This window comes from Artemia franciscana, chromosome 7 (assembly GCF_032884065.1).
Source record: "Artemia franciscana chromosome 7, ASM3288406v1, whole genome shotgun sequence".
Classification (NCBI taxonomy): domain Eukaryota; kingdom Metazoa; phylum Arthropoda; class Branchiopoda; order Anostraca; family Artemiidae; genus Artemia; species Artemia franciscana.
The window spans coordinates 4018094-4035707 of record NC_088869.1 but is presented as its reverse complement, the minus strand read 5'-3'; the positions used below and the strand labels follow the sequence as shown (position 1 = coordinate 4035707).

The 17614-nt window shown below is 36.7% G+C and overlaps 1 protein-coding gene across 1 annotated transcript in view; it reads right to left on the bottom strand.

Moving 5' to 3' along the window:
* LOC136028746 (symplekin-like) overlaps nt 1–17614 on the bottom strand; it is a 110869-nt gene that overhangs the window by 50607 nt on the left and 42648 nt on the right. The window contains exons 9-10 of the mRNA XM_065706630.1: nt 12743–12914; nt 554–752 (exon numbers count right to left, since the gene is read on the bottom strand). Coding sequence (XP_065562702.1) covers nt 554–752; nt 12743–12914 — 371 coding nt within the window. The remainder of the gene's footprint in view (nt 1–553; nt 753–12742; nt 12915–17614) is intronic.

The window sequence follows — 17614 nt, the reverse complement described above, 5'->3', positions numbered from 1 at the left end:
TAAGATTATTTTTGACTATAACTATACCTGTAATTATTAAAAAACTAAATTTTTTTTTGGTTTTTATATAGGTTTATAGTCGAAAAATTGTTGGGTTGACTAAACATGACGAGCATTAGGATTGTTACAAATTGTTTTGAACTTATACATCCATAGTAGGAATTAATATTCTTATCCCTGTTTTTTTCTTTTTAAGCAGTCCTCGCGCAAATTTAGGGGGAAGTTCTAACTTCAGTCACTGAGGGCATGGCAATAAGCTATGACCGACTTTGTCTTTTTACTCTTTAATACCTTGGGTGGGAAATAAGAGCTTGGTAACTAAATCTTACATTTTAGGGAAAAATTCTTGTAAATACGGCTATAAGCTATGACGAACTTCGGCTTTTTAGTCTTTAATAATTCTGGTTGGAAACAAAAAGCTGGGTAATCCTTCATTTTCCCTGAACCTCCACATGGTAATTTTTGAAAGCAGCAAGTAGAAAAAGGAAAAGACCAAAGGAAATTAAGAGGAAGACAAAATAAAGTAGCAATAGATAAAGTAAAAAATACTAACTGATCTCTATCTTTTAAATCATTTCTGACGATGAGAGTGCCAGCAATTCTTCCGAAGACATTGTTATATGCATCAAAAGCTCGACTTGAGGGACTGGCATAAGTGAAAAATCCCATTATAGTTGAATATAGCTCATATAGCCATGACAAGGCGACATCCAAACGAATACGCAAATCTTCACTTATAAACGCGATCAAACCTGATTAAAAAGTATAATGAAAGGTAACACTCTTGTCTTTAGCCTCTTTTGATGAAGACACCACAATAACAGAATTCTTAATTTATAATATGAAAAAAATAATATTAAACAGACTTTCTGGGCCACTTCCACTTCGATCCACATTTATCCCTTACATCTTTATTTTGCTGAAAAAAAATTATTTATTCATTTTTAATCTTTTCCGTTTACATGCATTTGAAATATTTGCGATACAACCGTCCCCTATTTCTTTGTCAACGAAGTTTCGCAAAATTTCGCTATATATTCAGTTAGGCCGTATGAACACCAATATGAGGAAGATGAGCAAATAATTTTAATTATTTAATAATCTATATTGATTAATATATCAAATTTTATACTAATAATTTAATTTTAATTAATAATTATGAAGCGGCTGTCAAATCAGCCGCCTTATCAGAATTAACAGAGCAAATTGACACCTTTTTTCCCGTTTTTTATGCCAATTACCTCTATACGGATCTAACTTACTATTCTATTTTATAATCTGTATTTCTTGCGGAAAGCTTCAATTTCATGGCAAACATATTTTGTTGTAAAAAGAAAATATCGCTTACCAGCGACCAACTAGAATCTAGAATAAATTTATTAAAAAGGAAGTTGGCAGCTTTGAAATTTTATATAATACAAATTAAGCGCCTGGAACATTCTCCAAAGCTAAAAAATAGCAAGCATAAATATCTTTATGGATCAGAATCATCACATTCAATTCCAAACGGGGATATGAGCTGAAAGCTCCACCTATGGCTATCTGTCCTACAGCTGAGATTGTTGAAAAATTCAAAATCCCAGGAATTATCTTCTTTATTTAAATTCTTGTTAAAAATATGATGTTCGTTACCATTTCAGATGCATCCCCATAACAACCCAAAGCGTAAGGCTAAGATTCAATAAAAACAGCTAGTTTTCTCCACATAATTGGCAAGACGTCAGCCACGTTCCACCGCTAAGAAAACCATCTAGCTAAGCCCATGAGGGGCCACTGCCTGATTTTCCACGGCCAAGTCACCTCCGTTTCTATTCCAATTTCGCTCTTCTTTTTCGGGTATCACTTCATTCAAGAAATTCGGCGTTTGCAATTTTTATGGCCTCGATTTTTCCTTTTTGAAAGATCAAAGATCACTGACACCGTTTAGTAATCAATTAGCGATCACAATTAGTGACTAATTAGTGATCCCTGACACTGCTAGGATACTTGAAAGTGTAATATCATCCAATACTGGCTTGCAACTGTCAAATTGCACTGGATAATATATCAGAAGATTTTAACAAGTCGGAGGAAAAGGACAAGTGAAATTGATAAGAGAAAGTCCAAGTAGTTTTCATGAGTTCAACAAAATTAATGACTATTTTTAACCACTGACAATCGGAAGCAATGGGCCCCTGTAGCCTCAGCCTCGACTCAGTTTGGTCAGGCCACCCATAGTAATACCCACTGACAGTGCTATCAGAACTTTAAAATTCAAAACAATATACGTTTTACATTTTTTTTTCATTTTTTTTCTAATTTTTTTTGGAACTAAGTGTGCAATTAAATATTGAACCTTATTTTGATTATCTAATAATTAGTGACAATTTATCTATTTTGAATACAACTTTGCAAATTCACAAGTCACCTTTTACGTTTATATAGCTTCCTTTTTATCCACTTTAACAAAACAGTTTTTAATAGTACAATAGTGATTTACTACCAACCGTTACCCGCCCCCAAGGCTTTGAACCTAGCTAAAGCCCACGAGGAAATACATGAATAGAATTCAGAATATAAGCAAGTTGTTTTCAAAAATGTACACAAATATACCTATTGAGTCGTCTTACAAAGGTAGTTCTTTTACTATTTCTACCACTACTAATAACTCACTGCGGCACGAAGCCGCGTGAGGCTAACACAGCTATATATGCTCCTTTTCAATCCCGATTTACTTATAGCCTCCGTCTTTACATCCTTCAAAAAAGTTCCGATTTCCCTTAAATGTTTCCTTACGACCTCCTTCCACCCAATTCACAAACGACCTGATTATTGTTTGGCCCTAGATGGTTGGAGGAAAAGGACAATCTCTGACAATCTGTCATACTTCATCTGCAAAATGAATCCAAGCCATCCCAAATTTCTTTCATTTTATCCCTAGAAAACGGGATAGAACGACAATTTTCGTACAGATTGTTATTTTAAATAATTTATCTTTATCCTTACTGTTTGGAATACTTTATCCTGAAAAAACATTTACTCAGAGACAAAATTGATTTTCTCTCTTGTTGGTATTCCAAACACTTTAGTTCAGAGATTCCATTATTTTACTGCTTCAAAGTACCAGCAGGATAGCCCAGAAAAAGATAATCATTAGAAAACTTTTAAACTAATTTACCTTTATTTTTTCTTTTAAGTCCCCCAAAAAATGACAGGTTTAAATAATAAAGAAAAAATATATAGAATAGAAACATACATAAAATCAGTTCAAAATGGAAGTTTACAAACAGACTTTATTAAAACTATAATTCCTACAACTACTTATTCACAATTACAAGAGCTACAGCTACTAAGTTTACATTGTATACAGAGGTTTACAATTTACTTAACATGTGTTAGTAACTCGTAGCAGCAAAAAGCTACCTGAAGCCAGCACAGGCCAAAGTTCCTGCACAATATTGACTTCTTGGCAATATCAAACAGTTCGTGGTAACGAACTGTAGTAAGGAGCGACCCGGCTCAATAGTAAACGAAATTCTAAAAAACGGAGCTTCGATGCTAAAAGATATATCAAAAGAATCAGATTTTTATGCTGATTTTAAATATACAAGTTTCATCAAATTTAGTCTTTGTCATCAGAAGTTACGAACCTGAGAAAATTTGCCTTATTTTAGAAAATAGGGGGTAACACCCCCTAAAAGTCATAGGATCTTAACGAAAATCGCACCATCGGATTCAGCGTATCATAGAACCCTATAGAAAAAATTTCAAGGTCCAATCTACAAAAATGTGGAATTTCGTATTTTTTGCCAGAAGACAAATCACGGGTGCGTGTTTATTTGTTGTTTTTTTTCCCCAGGGGTCATCGTATCAACCAAGTGGTCCTAGAGTATTGCAAGAGGGCTCATTCTAACAGAAATGAAAAGTTCTAGTGCCCTTTTTAAGTGACCAAAAAAATTGGAGGGCACCTAGGCCCCCTCCCACGCTCATTTTTTTTACCAAAGTCAACGGATCAAAATTTTGAGATAGCCATTTCGTTCCGTATAGTCTAAAACCATAATAACTATGTCTTTGGGGATGACTTACCCCCCACAGGCCCTGGGAGAGGGGCTGCAAGTTACAAACTTTGGCCAATGTTTACATTCAGTAATGGTTACTGGGAAGTGTACCGACGTTATTAGGGGGATTTTTTTGGTTTGGGTGTGGGGTTCAGGGGAGGGGACTACATGGGAGGATCTTTTCTTGGAGGAATATTTCATGGGGGAAGAGAAATTCAATCAAAAGGGCGCAGGACTTTCTAGCATTACTATAAAAAAACAAACAATGAAAATATAAACATGAAAAAGTTTTTTCAATTGAAAGTAATGAGAAGCATCAAAACTTAAAACGAACAGAGATTATTACGCATATGAGGGGTTCTAAAAATACTTTAGCATAAAGAGCGAGGCATTTAGGAGGAGATAAATACTTCACTCTTTATGCTAAAAATTTTTTAAGCAATTTCAACTATTTATTCTACGGCCTTTCTGATTCAGGGGTCATTCTTAAAGAATTGGGACAAAACAAGATTTAGTGTGAAGAGCGAGGTATTAACGAGGGGACCAACCCCCTCATATATATAATCAAAAATATAAGAATATAAAAGTTTGTTACGTAAGTTAATTCTTAAGTTGCGTATTTTTTTAACAAATAAAAACGTTCGTTAAAAATTAAAAGATCTAGTTGCCTTTTTAAGTAACCGAAAAATTGGAGGACAACTAGGCCTCCTTCCCCACCCCTTATTTCTCAAAATCGTCTGATCAAAACTAAGAGAAAGCCATTTAGCCAAAAAAAGAATTAATATGCAAATTTCATTTTAATAATTATGTACGGAGAGCCAAAATAAGACATGCATTAATTCAAAAACTTTCAGAAATTAAATAAAAAAAACAAGTTTTTTGAAATGAAAGTAAGGAGCGACATTAAAACTTAAAACGAACATAAATTACTCCTTATATGAAAGGGGTTTTTCCTCCTCGACGCCCCGCTCCTTGCGCTAAAGTTTGATTCTTTCTCGCAACTCTACTTTTTAAAACAATAAAAAACTTTAGCGTAAAGAGCAGGGCGTCGAGGAGGAAAAACCCCTTTCATATAAGGAGTAATTTCTGTTCGTTTTTAGTTTTAATGTCGCTCCTTACTTTCATTTCAAAAAACTTGTTTTTTTTATTTAATTTTTTAGTTTAAAGATCTCCACTCTGCGTGAAAGAATGCCATTCGACAGGTAGGTTGGAACAGTAGTCTACAGAGTTTTCAGGCATGGCTTTATGATTTTTGAATTAAAATGGAACAGTTGTGGGCATCTAGTCATGGCTAATTGTAGAAAAAGCCAAGAGAGATAGTCCAAATTGAGCGACAGGCAATTGTGGCATTAATCCCACCCCCTTATTACGATTGTATAAAAATGATGTTAGTTCATTTGCTAATAGATATGTCTATCTATTATCCGTCCATGGGTCATTCCTAGGGCTGTAGAACCAAGGTAGATAGTCATAGAGCTAAGATAGTGGTAGAACCTTTAGTTTTCCAAGTGTTTGGTCAAATGGCACGGGTAAACGGTGGGAGTAAGTGTGTCTCTCTTATTGGACAAATATTTGTTTGCTATCTTTTAGGAATGAAATTTTCCTATTAGTAGGCAAAGGACTTACCGTGTTGTAATTGTTCTCAAATGTTGACAAATATTAGCTATTCATTACTTTATTTGGCCTAGATGCATGTAACTTATTAATTTGAATCAAATTTCAATACGGAGTAATGCATATATTCCACAGCCTTCATGTTTAGCATGGTTAATTGGCTTTAATCCTCTTATTTATAAGAACTAAGAACAATTGTGCCAGGAAAGATAATAGTCCCTAAAGAGTCAACTTCACAACTACTAAAGCAAAATTTGTAGTAATTAATTGAAATAGAACGTATATTTAAGGGTATTTTGAACATAATATAATATAATCAGCTTGGTAAATCTTTTTATTATGATTTTAGGTCCAAATTAAAAACATACGCCCCATGCATTTGATTGTTTTCTTAATATAGGACCTTATCAAGCTAAAGAGATTTGTGATTTAAGAGAGGAGAGGACTTTTTGTTTTGCAATTCCGTCTTACCTTGGAGACTCTCCCCTCTGTACAACAATAAATTCCTTTTTAATTATTCGAGGTCTAATAATGCACATCTTTGAAAAAAGGTATAATAACATAATGAACAAGAACAAATAATGTCATTTTTCTTATTGAAGAGAAAAAGAACATTGAACTAATCCCTTTTCTCTTAGTTTTTGTCAACTTTGATTATTCACCATTGAATAATGGTTGTTCACCTTTGATTTTTCAATGTTCACGCCGAGAACTATTGAAAAATGAACTCGGGATTAAAATAACGAAGAAGGTTGGATTATTTAAGCTCTATTGACATTCAACTCAGAAATATAATTCTTCCATTTATATAACTGCTTAAAAATACAACAATAATGGATGATTAAACAAGATAGGTAAAAGGTTCTGAGAAAAAAAAAGAAGAGACAGAGAGTATAAGAGACAGAGAGATCGAGAAAGAGAGAAAGAATAAGAGCAAGAGAGATCGACAAAAAGAGAGATGGCAACGCAAAAGTAATACGAAAATGGTGAATATTGATGGGGTTTTTATTCCATATTTTACTCTTTCTTAATTTCCTTGGACAGGAAACAAGGCCGTATCCAGGATATTTGATCAAAGAGGGAGGGGGGGGGGGTCGAAAATATCAAAATATGTTTTTATGCATTTTTATTACACTTTTACGAGTCGGAAAAAACATTTCGGCAAGGGGGGAGGGTTCACACCCCATTAGCCCCCGGATACGGCTCTGACAGCAAATGAATAAAAATAGATCAATACTATATATTCCTGATACGTCTTCAAGAAAATACATGCGTCGCTGTTCAATTCTTAGAAAAAACCCTAAGAATCAAGATTTTAGGGCCGGTGAAAATCGCCGAAGAAAAATATACCACAGATATCTCGCTTTGTGAACCAATTAGACCTGATCCGACTGGCAGGTGATTCCCCCAAGCAGCTCAGGCATGTCCCTAGGTTGCAAGATAAGGGAACATTCTCCAGATATCAAGGATACCCTCGAATATCATATAAGAGGGCACAACCAGGCGAGATTGAGTATTTGGGAACCCTGATCAGCCAGCCAGTGCACCCTTGTATGGCCCATATAAGTGCATAATGAGGAGAGCAGCCCTATTAGCGACCCTGCTGAGCCCTCAAATCCATGCCCTATAAGTATTAAACTTACCTCCAGCAATTAGAAAAATTACATTGTGAAGTGGTAATACCAGTAGGAAGGCCGTTTTTGCGACACATACGACCATGCCAACGGTCAAGGCTGGATGTAGAGAGGATTTGTTTGTCATTAACCTCGAAAAGCAAACATGAAACTACAGGTCTATAATTATGACCTAGCTATCAAATTGATTATGAGCTAGGGCTAAGACGTCCCGGAAAGCTGACAAACAAGTTTTTACCTCATCTGGGGAAGAAGATAGAATACAAGAATTATCATGTAAGATCTCCAACCAGAAAATTTAAATCCACTTGTTTCCTCTACGAAGCAAATACATTTAGATGGTATATCATTTGTCTCTCGGCGACACTTCTATCAAACGCGTCTCATACATGCTAAGGAACTAAAAAATCACGAAGACTCGAGATGCCTCCATCTATTGAATGAAAATGGGCACAAAATCATCACCTGAGCTGAAACCCGAGATCACTAGAAATAACACTAACAGGAAACGCTGTTTCTCATAGTAAACCCAGATTATGAAAGGTTTCAAATAGTCCCTGTCCAAAGTAACGAAGGGCCACCTGAGCCACTCCTAAGGTCAGAAGTAGAAGTCTCACCAAAATCAGTATTGCTTAAAATACAATCTGACGTCATCTTTGGATTGCACTATAGAACCATAATGGCAAGGAAAACAAAATTTTATCTAGATCCTGAATGAGATTGGCAATTTCTAAAGCACTCTCAAATCTCGCTGACATCTTACAACTTGAAAGCCTTTTAAACAAAAGTCAAAAATTCTCAATCAGCAACGGCAGCTGTGATGGACAGATCACTTAGAGTATCAGAGCCCCGTCACAAGAGACAAAATGGCTTTTGAAGGAAGAATTGATACATTTCGCTAAGGAAGACCTCCTAAGCGCTGGTAGAAGTATTTTTCCAGCCCCTTCTTGTCAGTGCCTCGACGGACCATGGTGAATATGTTTGCACACAGTAAACTATATCATAATGCAGTCAAAAGAAAAGACCCGAATCCACCATTCAAGCCAGATGGGTGTCAGGTGAGTAAAAAAGTAAATTAACAAAGCATGCCCAGTGCAAAAAAAAAAAAACAGTATCTGGAAGAAGCCGAATAGTTTCAATTCACCAGACATTTTTAATTTCTTGCTTAATCTCTTAACGCTCATCTAGCGCGTGTTTGCTTCCTCAGTACATACAAACATCGAGCTATTATTCCGTGTTATAGACGAAGTAGAAGCAAAATCAAGCACTTCCATCTTTTGGTATAGAACCTAATTTCTCACTGTTTTTAGTGCCATTTCTGAGCTCAAAAAGGCAAAAAATAAAGTCGGTGACCTACGACCCCCTTGTATTAAATAACAACTTGAGCCTAATCTCTTTCACAAAGAGAGCCTAATTTTCAAATACGTTTTTGATTGATAAAGGCTTGAAATGCATTTGGTTGAAATATTTTGACAAACAAATGAAAGATTCTTCATGCATAAACGGTCTTTTTTTCTCACTGTACCTTGTGTGTGTGTTATTCTACTATGCAATTCTGATTCCAAAAACATAACGTATTATGAAGAGAAGTAGTAAATTAGTCTTTTTTCTTCAATTCCAATCAGTACTTTAGAATCCTTTTGTCATCATGGGAGGCAGGCAATAATTCAGAATTGCATTAAAAAAATAGAAATTTTTCTGCTTGGAGCAACGAAGCTTGATAGGAAGGCCATATCCAGGGGGAGGGTTAGGGGGTTTGAAACCCGCTCCTAAAATGTTTGTCTGACTCACCCCACCCCAAGCTTTCTTGAGCTTAGAAGCAAGTACGACACAAGGGAGAACGGCGCTTTCTCCAACTAAATAGGTCACTACTAATTAAATTAAACAAAAAAAAACAAGTTTTTTTTAAATGAAAGTAAGGAGCGAGATTAAAACTGAAAATGAACAGAAATTACTCCGTATATGAAAGGGGCTTTTCCTCCTCAATGCCCCGCTCTTTACGCTAAAGTTTGACTCTTCCTCTTAATTCTATTTTTAAAACAGTAAAAAAACTTTATCGAAAAGAGCGGGGCGTTGAGGAGGAAAAGCCCCTTTCATATACGGAGTAATTTCGTTTGAAGTTTTAATCTCACTCCTTACTTTCATTTAAAAAAACTCGTTTTTTTGTTTAATTTCTGGACGTTTTTGAATTAATGCATGTTTTGATCTCGGCTCTCCGCACATAAATAATTAAAACGAAATTTACACATTAATTTCATAGTTTTATAGTTTTAATCGGAAGATTTTGAGAAAAAGGAGCGAGGGAGGAGGCCTAGTTACCCTCCGATTTTTTGATTACTTAAAAAGGCAGCTATAGCTTATAATTTTTTTACGAACGTTTTTATAAGTAAAAAATATACGTAACTTACGAATTAAATTACGTAGCGAACTTCTATTTGTATGTTTTTATTGCGTTTATGAGGGGGCTCACCCCTCGCCGATACCTCGCTCTTTACATTAAAGCTTAAATTGTGTCCCAATTCCTTAAGAATGACCCCTGAATCAGAAAGGCCGTAGAATAAATAGTTGAAATTACTAAAAATACTTTAGCGTAAAGAGGGAGGTATTACGAGGAGGTAAAGCGTAATAATCTCTGTTCGTTTTAAGTTTTAATGCTGCTTCTCACTTTCAGTAGAAAAGCTTTTCATATTTATTTTTTCACTGTCTTTTTAAATAATGCTAGGAAATACTGCGCCCCCTCCATTGAAAGTCTCTTCCCCCATGAGAAGTTCCTCCATGGAAAGATCCTCCCACGCAGCACCCCCATCAACTCTCCCCAAACCAAAAAAATCCCCCTGAAAACGTCTGTACACTTATCAGTAACCATTGCTAAAACACAGATCAAAGTTTGTAACTTGCAGCCCCTCCCACGGGGACTGCGGGGGGGTAAGTCGTCCACAAAGACATAGTTTTTAGGTTTTTCGACTATGGTGAATAAAATGGCCATCTCAGAATTTTGATCCGGTGATTTTCAGGAAAAAACAAGCGTGGGAGAGGGCCTAGGTGCCCTCCAATTTTTTTCGGTCACTTAAAAAGGGCACTAGAACTTTTAATTTCCGTTAGAATGAGCCCTTTCCCGACATTCTAGGACAACTGAGTCGATATGATCACCCCTGGGAAGAAACAAAAAAAAAACAAATAAACACGCATCCAAGATTTGTCTTCTGGCAAACAATGCGAAATTCCACATTTTTGTAGATAGGGGCTTGAAACTTCTACATTATGGTTCTCTGATACGCTGAATCTTATGGTGTGATTTCGGTTACGATCGTTTGACTTTTAGGGGGTGTTTTCCCCTATTTTCTGAAATGAGGCAAATTTTCTTAGGCTCGTAACTTTTGATGGGTAAGACTAATCTTGATGAAACTTATATATTTAAAATCAGCATTAAAATGCGATTCTTTTGATGTAACTATTACTAACTACTACTAACAACTCACCGCAGCACCAAGCCGCCTGAGGCCAACACAGCTACGCACGCTCCTCCTCCAACCTAATCTATTTAAAGCCTCCCTCTTTGGTATCAAAATTCCCTTTTTTTAGTGTTTCGGTTACTATTGAGCCGGGTCGCTCCTTACTACAGTTCGTTACCATGAACTGTTTGAAAGGCTCCTGATATCAATCTGAACTACAGAACAATAAGACATCTTCAAGAGAAAGGATATTGGTTATGACTTGTCCGTTTTCTTTGTCAAAATTGTATCCCTTATGATGGGGTTTATGCGAGTGCCTGGGGTTAAAGTGGTGGCTTTGAAAGCTAATAGATTTGCCGTTTCATTAAACCTAATACATTTGTGGCACGGAATATTTTGGGTTTTTATTTTAATACTAAACTCGAAGCAATAATCCAAATCTGAGAATTTTACATTCGCTCTATCTGAACATATTCTTAATTTCCCGGACCGTTTTATTATGTTCAAAAATGTCTCTGATTTCTAGGGACCAGGGTTTAAAACACATTTTTAGGAAAACCTCTGAAATTAAAAAAAATCTTATTAAAAAACCTGGCTTTGAACAGAGATGCAGGTGAAATTGGCTTAAATTCAGTTAATGATAATTTACTACAGTCAAATAAAATAAATTCAGTTTCTCTCAATACCAATAACCTTTCTTTACCTGATTATGAACTTTTAAATAAGAACCAAGTCAATGGACCAGAAACTGGGAAATCAAAGATATAATCATCTGTAAATGCTTTGAAGAATATTGGAGTGTTAAACAATATGTAAATAATTTTTTGCTTTGTACAAATATCGGTGTTTTATCTGTGTCGTTTTAGTTTCTCTGCTGATGACGGCCACTGTATATGTAACCGATATATCCAGAAAATTTGTTGTTGTTTCATTGTTAAATAAAAGAATTTTTCCCCACTGAACTGTTATTTGTACAAAATAATAATAATAAAAAAAAATTCGTATCTCAATATGATGACTCAGTTTAATTTACTATGTTCGAGAAACATTTAAAATGTGTGAGATCAAAAATCTTTATAGCTGAATGTTTATATAAGATGTAGAGTCTTAAGGCGGTGCTACCTATACCGCCAATTTTTCAAGGCTATCCCAAAGTTCACCGAAAGAAAATTGGTCTCCGAAATCTCTTCTAAAATTCAGGTTAACAAGAATTAGCGACTTATATTTCGTATTAGCCTTCGTGTACTTCCAAGCGTTAATTTTTGTAAATATTTCAGAGTGACCAATTATCTAACGGTGAAATTCGGGGAGACCCTGGAAACTCAAGAAGCACTGCCTTAATGGATAATTTTATAATATATTGCAATCAGGGCCATCTTCGAAGAGTGTTTTACTAAAGATATTTTTCGGGGGAGGGGGGGGGGGGTACATAAAACTTTAAAAAAGGCACCAAAAACTTGTTTATACTCATTTTTGTTACGTTTTTTCGAGTCGGAAAACTGTTCGGGGAGGGGGGGGGGGTTCAAACCCTCTAGCCCCCCTGGATACGGCCTTGATTGCAATGCGATTTGATCTAACCCAATCTTACTTAGAAATAGAAATAAAAATGCTTTTGGCCAAAATAGCAAAAGAACATTAATACATAAGTTACATAAGTGTATCAATACATTAATAAATTTAATACATAGGATAATTAAAAGAAAATTTTTTTGTACTTGCAATTCCTCCAAGGTCAACAAAAAATAAATTGTTCGATTTTGGTGCTATATAACCAGCTCTACTATATCTTGAAATTTTTCAACATCTTCAAATTTCAGCCCCGAGCTTGGGATCTTGAGAAAAATATAGATTTTAAATACTACTATAAAAAGTAAATTAGGCATATTTATTAATATTACTGAGGATCTGGGATTGTTTATCTTTTAACAACTTAGGATTATTCTAATCTGAACTTTTCACATATGAATTCACATTTGAAGCATATAAGGGTGAAGGGGTTACTTACTATCATGCATCATATCTGGGAATAGAGACGACATTTTGGCTACAAGAGTATTTCTCAAATTGGATGCTCCCACATTCAAAAGCATTTTCTCTCCTCTATACATCCTTATAATCGAGCCAGAGACCATTTTCGTTTTTGCTTCAGCACTCAACGGTTTAGTTATCTCCGAGAGCTACAATTAAACAAAGTAATAATAGCCCTGCTGCAAGAAAGTGGGTCAATTAAACCTATTTCAGTTCTTTTCTTTCCCCTGTAGGCTCTCACTTTCTAATTTGTGCCTTGAAAGTTGAAAAATATCAAGTAGTAATTTAATATTGGCATCATTTCTTAGAAATCTTGCTTCAAAAACTAGGTTAAGTTCTTCTCGACAGAGCCGCTTGTGATAATTGATCTACGTCCAATTTAAAATTGTTTTACGAGACAAGATCAATAAAATTAGATAACAAGTCCTTTTCTTCTCAATTTCAAAAACTAGGCTGTATTAAAAAAATATCTACTTTGAAAATGCAAAAATGAAAAGGTTTAATTTTGGGGAAACTAAAAAAAACAAGTTACAGTGACTCTGTAAGCTCAACCAGAATCGACCCGGCTCTAAATGGGTACCTGGAAATATCTGGGGGATGAAAGCGGGAAGCTTCGGATAATTTGCTCCCAACCATGCATTGCACTTCCAGCCGAAGACAGAAAATCAAGAGATCGGTACTTGCACTACGCAGACCATTGGTGAGCATGTGATAAAAAGTTTAGAAAAACCAGTTGTCCAAATACAAAATCTGCCCAGCTGTTTTGCAGGTTGTCTTTCCCCATATGATACCCCTTCCATGGTAACATCTAAATTAAAGTAATTCAAGGAAAATATAACGCTCCAAAATCTCGCTGTTACCCTACCCTTAAAATCCCCCCCCTGTCCCCCCTTACTGATTAATGCCCATTCAAATGGAACCAAAATCATAAGACTGGTAATCGAAAGAAAAATAATTAAGTAATATTCTATTGTTTCGTTCCTTCTTTATTGTTACGAATAAAATACAGAATTTTCTTATTCCAACACCGTATCGTCTAATATCGATATCGATCTACTATCGTACACTTAAATTTAATTCGTTAACTTCCATTAGGTTTATTACCTGGTTACCTGGAAATTCTACGTTAGAATGAGACAATAAACAGAAAAAAAAAAAAAATTTAAAGCGAAATTATTATATCAGCATTAAGACGAGTACAAAGACAAGAGTCTGCTTCAGGGGTTGAAGGGGGGGGGGGCACATTTGAAAAATTATAATATGGCAGTCTTCTATAAAAACATATACGAAATTACAGAAAACTGCACAATAACGTCAAAATTTCGAAAGGACATGCCCAAACGCTACTGCCTCCCCCTTTTCATGTGCCTGTAGCCGGTACTTCACTTCAGGCAAAGATAAACCATATCGGGATGTTGACACACACAACAAATCCAGTGGAGTTCAAAACGTGCAATAAACCTTGTTATAAAAAGCTTGCTCGTTCGACTTCCAATTTATAAATATAACAAGATTTTAGTTACACATAACGATGATTTAGCCTGTTAAAAAAAAATTATCTGATAAAGAAACACTTATTCAAAATGAATCTTTTTGTAGGCGCTTAGGGTAAAAAATTGTCTTTCAGACAAACTGTCCTTAATATTTTAAAGAAAGTGGTTTGGCTAAGTGAGTGGAACTTTTGGAAATTTTTAGAAATTTATATTGAACTATAGACACTGCCGGAAAAATTGGTTCAAAATATACGAAATTTTCTTTCGCTTTCTTTAAAATATAAAAAGTAGGTATAAAAGAGGCTTTGTTTAAATATGGGATAGATAATGTGTGCACGAAAGCCGAAAGACCTTTTTTTTCACTTTTGCCGTTTTTATAAACTATGAATGTTTTTGTTATTCTGACACATATGCCCACCTCTAACCACATGTATTTTTTCGGTAAAGGACTTATCAGATAGCCCTAAAGAGCAAAATTGAACCTTTTTTTTTTTTTTTTGAAGAACTGAAGTGAACGATTTTAATATAACTCTGTACAGGAAATTCAGGAGCACAAAATGAAGTATGTGGCGCTTTTGAAGTAAAATGACTTCCTGCATCTCTGCCACGTGTATCTTAGGGGCAGCGTCATCCCCCGGGCAATTCCCACCCTTGTTACCTCGTGTGAGGGCCTGATACAGCCAAGCTAAGCCACCCCCAATTTTGGGTGCTCCTCGACCCTTTGTTGGCCACTGAGGCGGTGAGTGAGGAACACTACTGAGGGACAGAATGATGGAGGTGGACGGGAGTGATGAAGGGCCATAAACCACAATAAAAGTACAAGAGGAGGATTAAGGCAAAGGGTACAGGGCACAAAACTCGGTTTTTCGTGTCCAAGGCCGCTTTTTAGAGAAGGACCCAGACCTGCGGGCAATGCCTTGACCTTACCCCTCAGGCGACTGCCCCGTTAGACAGTGAATAATCTTGTGTGCACCCAAAAAGCACTGGATGGCAAACCAAAGAGGATGGCTGAGGGTGTGTGTGGGGGGCTCCCCCGAGGCTGTGCCCTGATCCTAGTCTGGTTATGCTTTGTTGCGAGTGAGGGCCCGGAATTGGCGGTCAGAAACCAAAGTCAAGAAGAAATTAAATTTTTTATGCGATGGGGAATAAAGAATTCAAAGCTAAAATCACAGATGAAGAATCCCCATCCGCGGAGGCCATGAGCGTGGACGAGGATAAGTTGCTGAAGTGACTGAGAATCATTGTTGACAACCATGGGCTCTCAGAGCCCGCGGACAGCACAAGTTGCCGCTCTCACCCAGATCAGAGCAAACCTGAATTGGGGGCAAATCAAATTAAAAATCAGAACGATGAGTGCTGGGAAAAGGCTCGACGCAGAAAGGAACCCAACTGGAGGGAGGGGAGGGAAGCCAGGGGTCTTGGGGCGGATAGTCTGCAGGAGAAATCTCCCCAAACGAGAAAGTCTCAAGGGGGAGACAGATGGTCGTTGAGCTAAAAGGAATAAAAAAACCGAAGACTGTTCAGAAAGGATGCCCACATGGGGGAGTATTTTCCCCACATATGTTGGTCATAAGCATATAGCTGGTCATAAACAGCCTGCTGAATTTATTAAAACAGCAATCCGAATATAGACAGGCATATGCGGATGACCTACTTTCCTAACTGAGAGGAAAATATCTAAGGAAACTGTTTGAATTGGAACAGCATATATCGGATAAAATCCAAATATGGTCACAGAATCATAAATTACGCTTAATGCCTGAAAATAGTGAAGTAGTAGTATTCACAAAAAAGAGGAAATGGCAAGCTTCCTTTGTTCTAGTAATGTATGATCGCTCATTATCCCTGAAAAAGCAGGCGAAATACCTAGGGGTCACAATTGATCACCAACGGAACTGGAAAGCTCATTGTCTGGAAAAGGCACTAACTCAATGTCAACGAATGATGAAAAAGAACCGGGGCCTGACTTCCAATAGATCATGTATTTATATAAGACGGTAATTAGGCCAATTTTGTCATACGGAATAGTGGTTTGGATCAGTTCAACCCGAATTGCGAGCCATATAGCCACCTTAATAAGGGTGCAAAGGCTAGCATGCATAATAATTAGATCAGCATAGCATGGGACGGCTACAGCATCGATTGATCTTATCTTGGGACTTCTATCCATATAAAATTTTCTAGAGGAAGAAGAAGTAAAAAGTGCTGTTCAACTATAGATAAACGGTAAATAGAACCAAAGACAGCAGATTCTTTGCTTCAGTGCAGAGAATTGCAGATGCCTAAAGATAATACTATCCCAAGAATAAAATCGGAGAGGCAATTACAAATTGTCATGAAGGGCAGAAAGAAAGTGGAGCAGGAGATAGAGCTGCTCCACCAAAGGAACGCGATAATATCTTATACTGATGGTTCGCAGTTTGATGGAAAATCGGGGACAGGAGTAGCAATATATCATAATACTTCTGATGTGGACAAGGAGGTAATCAGTTATCACCTGGGAAAATTTGTTACAGTTTTTCAGGCTGAAATGTTTGGAATAGAAAGGGCAGCTGGAAGACTGTTGGAAATGGGAAGTACAGGAAAAGATATATGTATCTTAACTGACAATCAAGCATGCCTAAAGGCTCTTCAGAATGTAAACAGCCGGCAAAATAGAGAATTGGAGTGCTACGAAGCCCTGAATAGCTTGGCATCAAAAGGAAACCAAATTAACCTGATGTGGGTCCCAGGGTCCTCTAGAATAAAGGGTAATGAGATAGCAGAGTGGGCAGCTAAGGCTGGGACATCATTGATATTATGATCCAGACCCTTTCATCCCAATTTCTCAGAGTTGCTGGAAGGCGGCAGTGGGGGGTTGGAGGAATGAGAGAGCGGAACAGAATAGCATAGGAAGGTGGGGTATAAGGAAACGAAGAGATTACTCCAAAAATCAACACCACATAGACTAAATATTTTCTACGACTGAAAAGGTTAAAGACGAGAATAGTGAGAGAAGCCATAACAGGAATTAAAAATTTCGGGAAACATCTTTCCCGAGGATGGAGGGTTGTATCCCCATTATACCAAAAATGCGAGATGGTCACTGTGGAAACAAGAAATTATCAGATCGAACACTGTCCAGCTAGGATTAGACACCGACTTGAGATATTTCATAATGTTATCGTTAAGGTGGAGGACATAGTAAGAGAAGAAGAAATCCGACAGCTGACAAGATACATGGTAAGGGTGGGGAGGTATCCATTGGTACCCTAACCATAAATAGAGCTAGTTTTTTGGGGTGTAGAGGCAATGGACCTTGAAGGCCAGAGCTTCGACCCGTTGATAGTGGGTCCACCTCTCCTGATAATAATAAT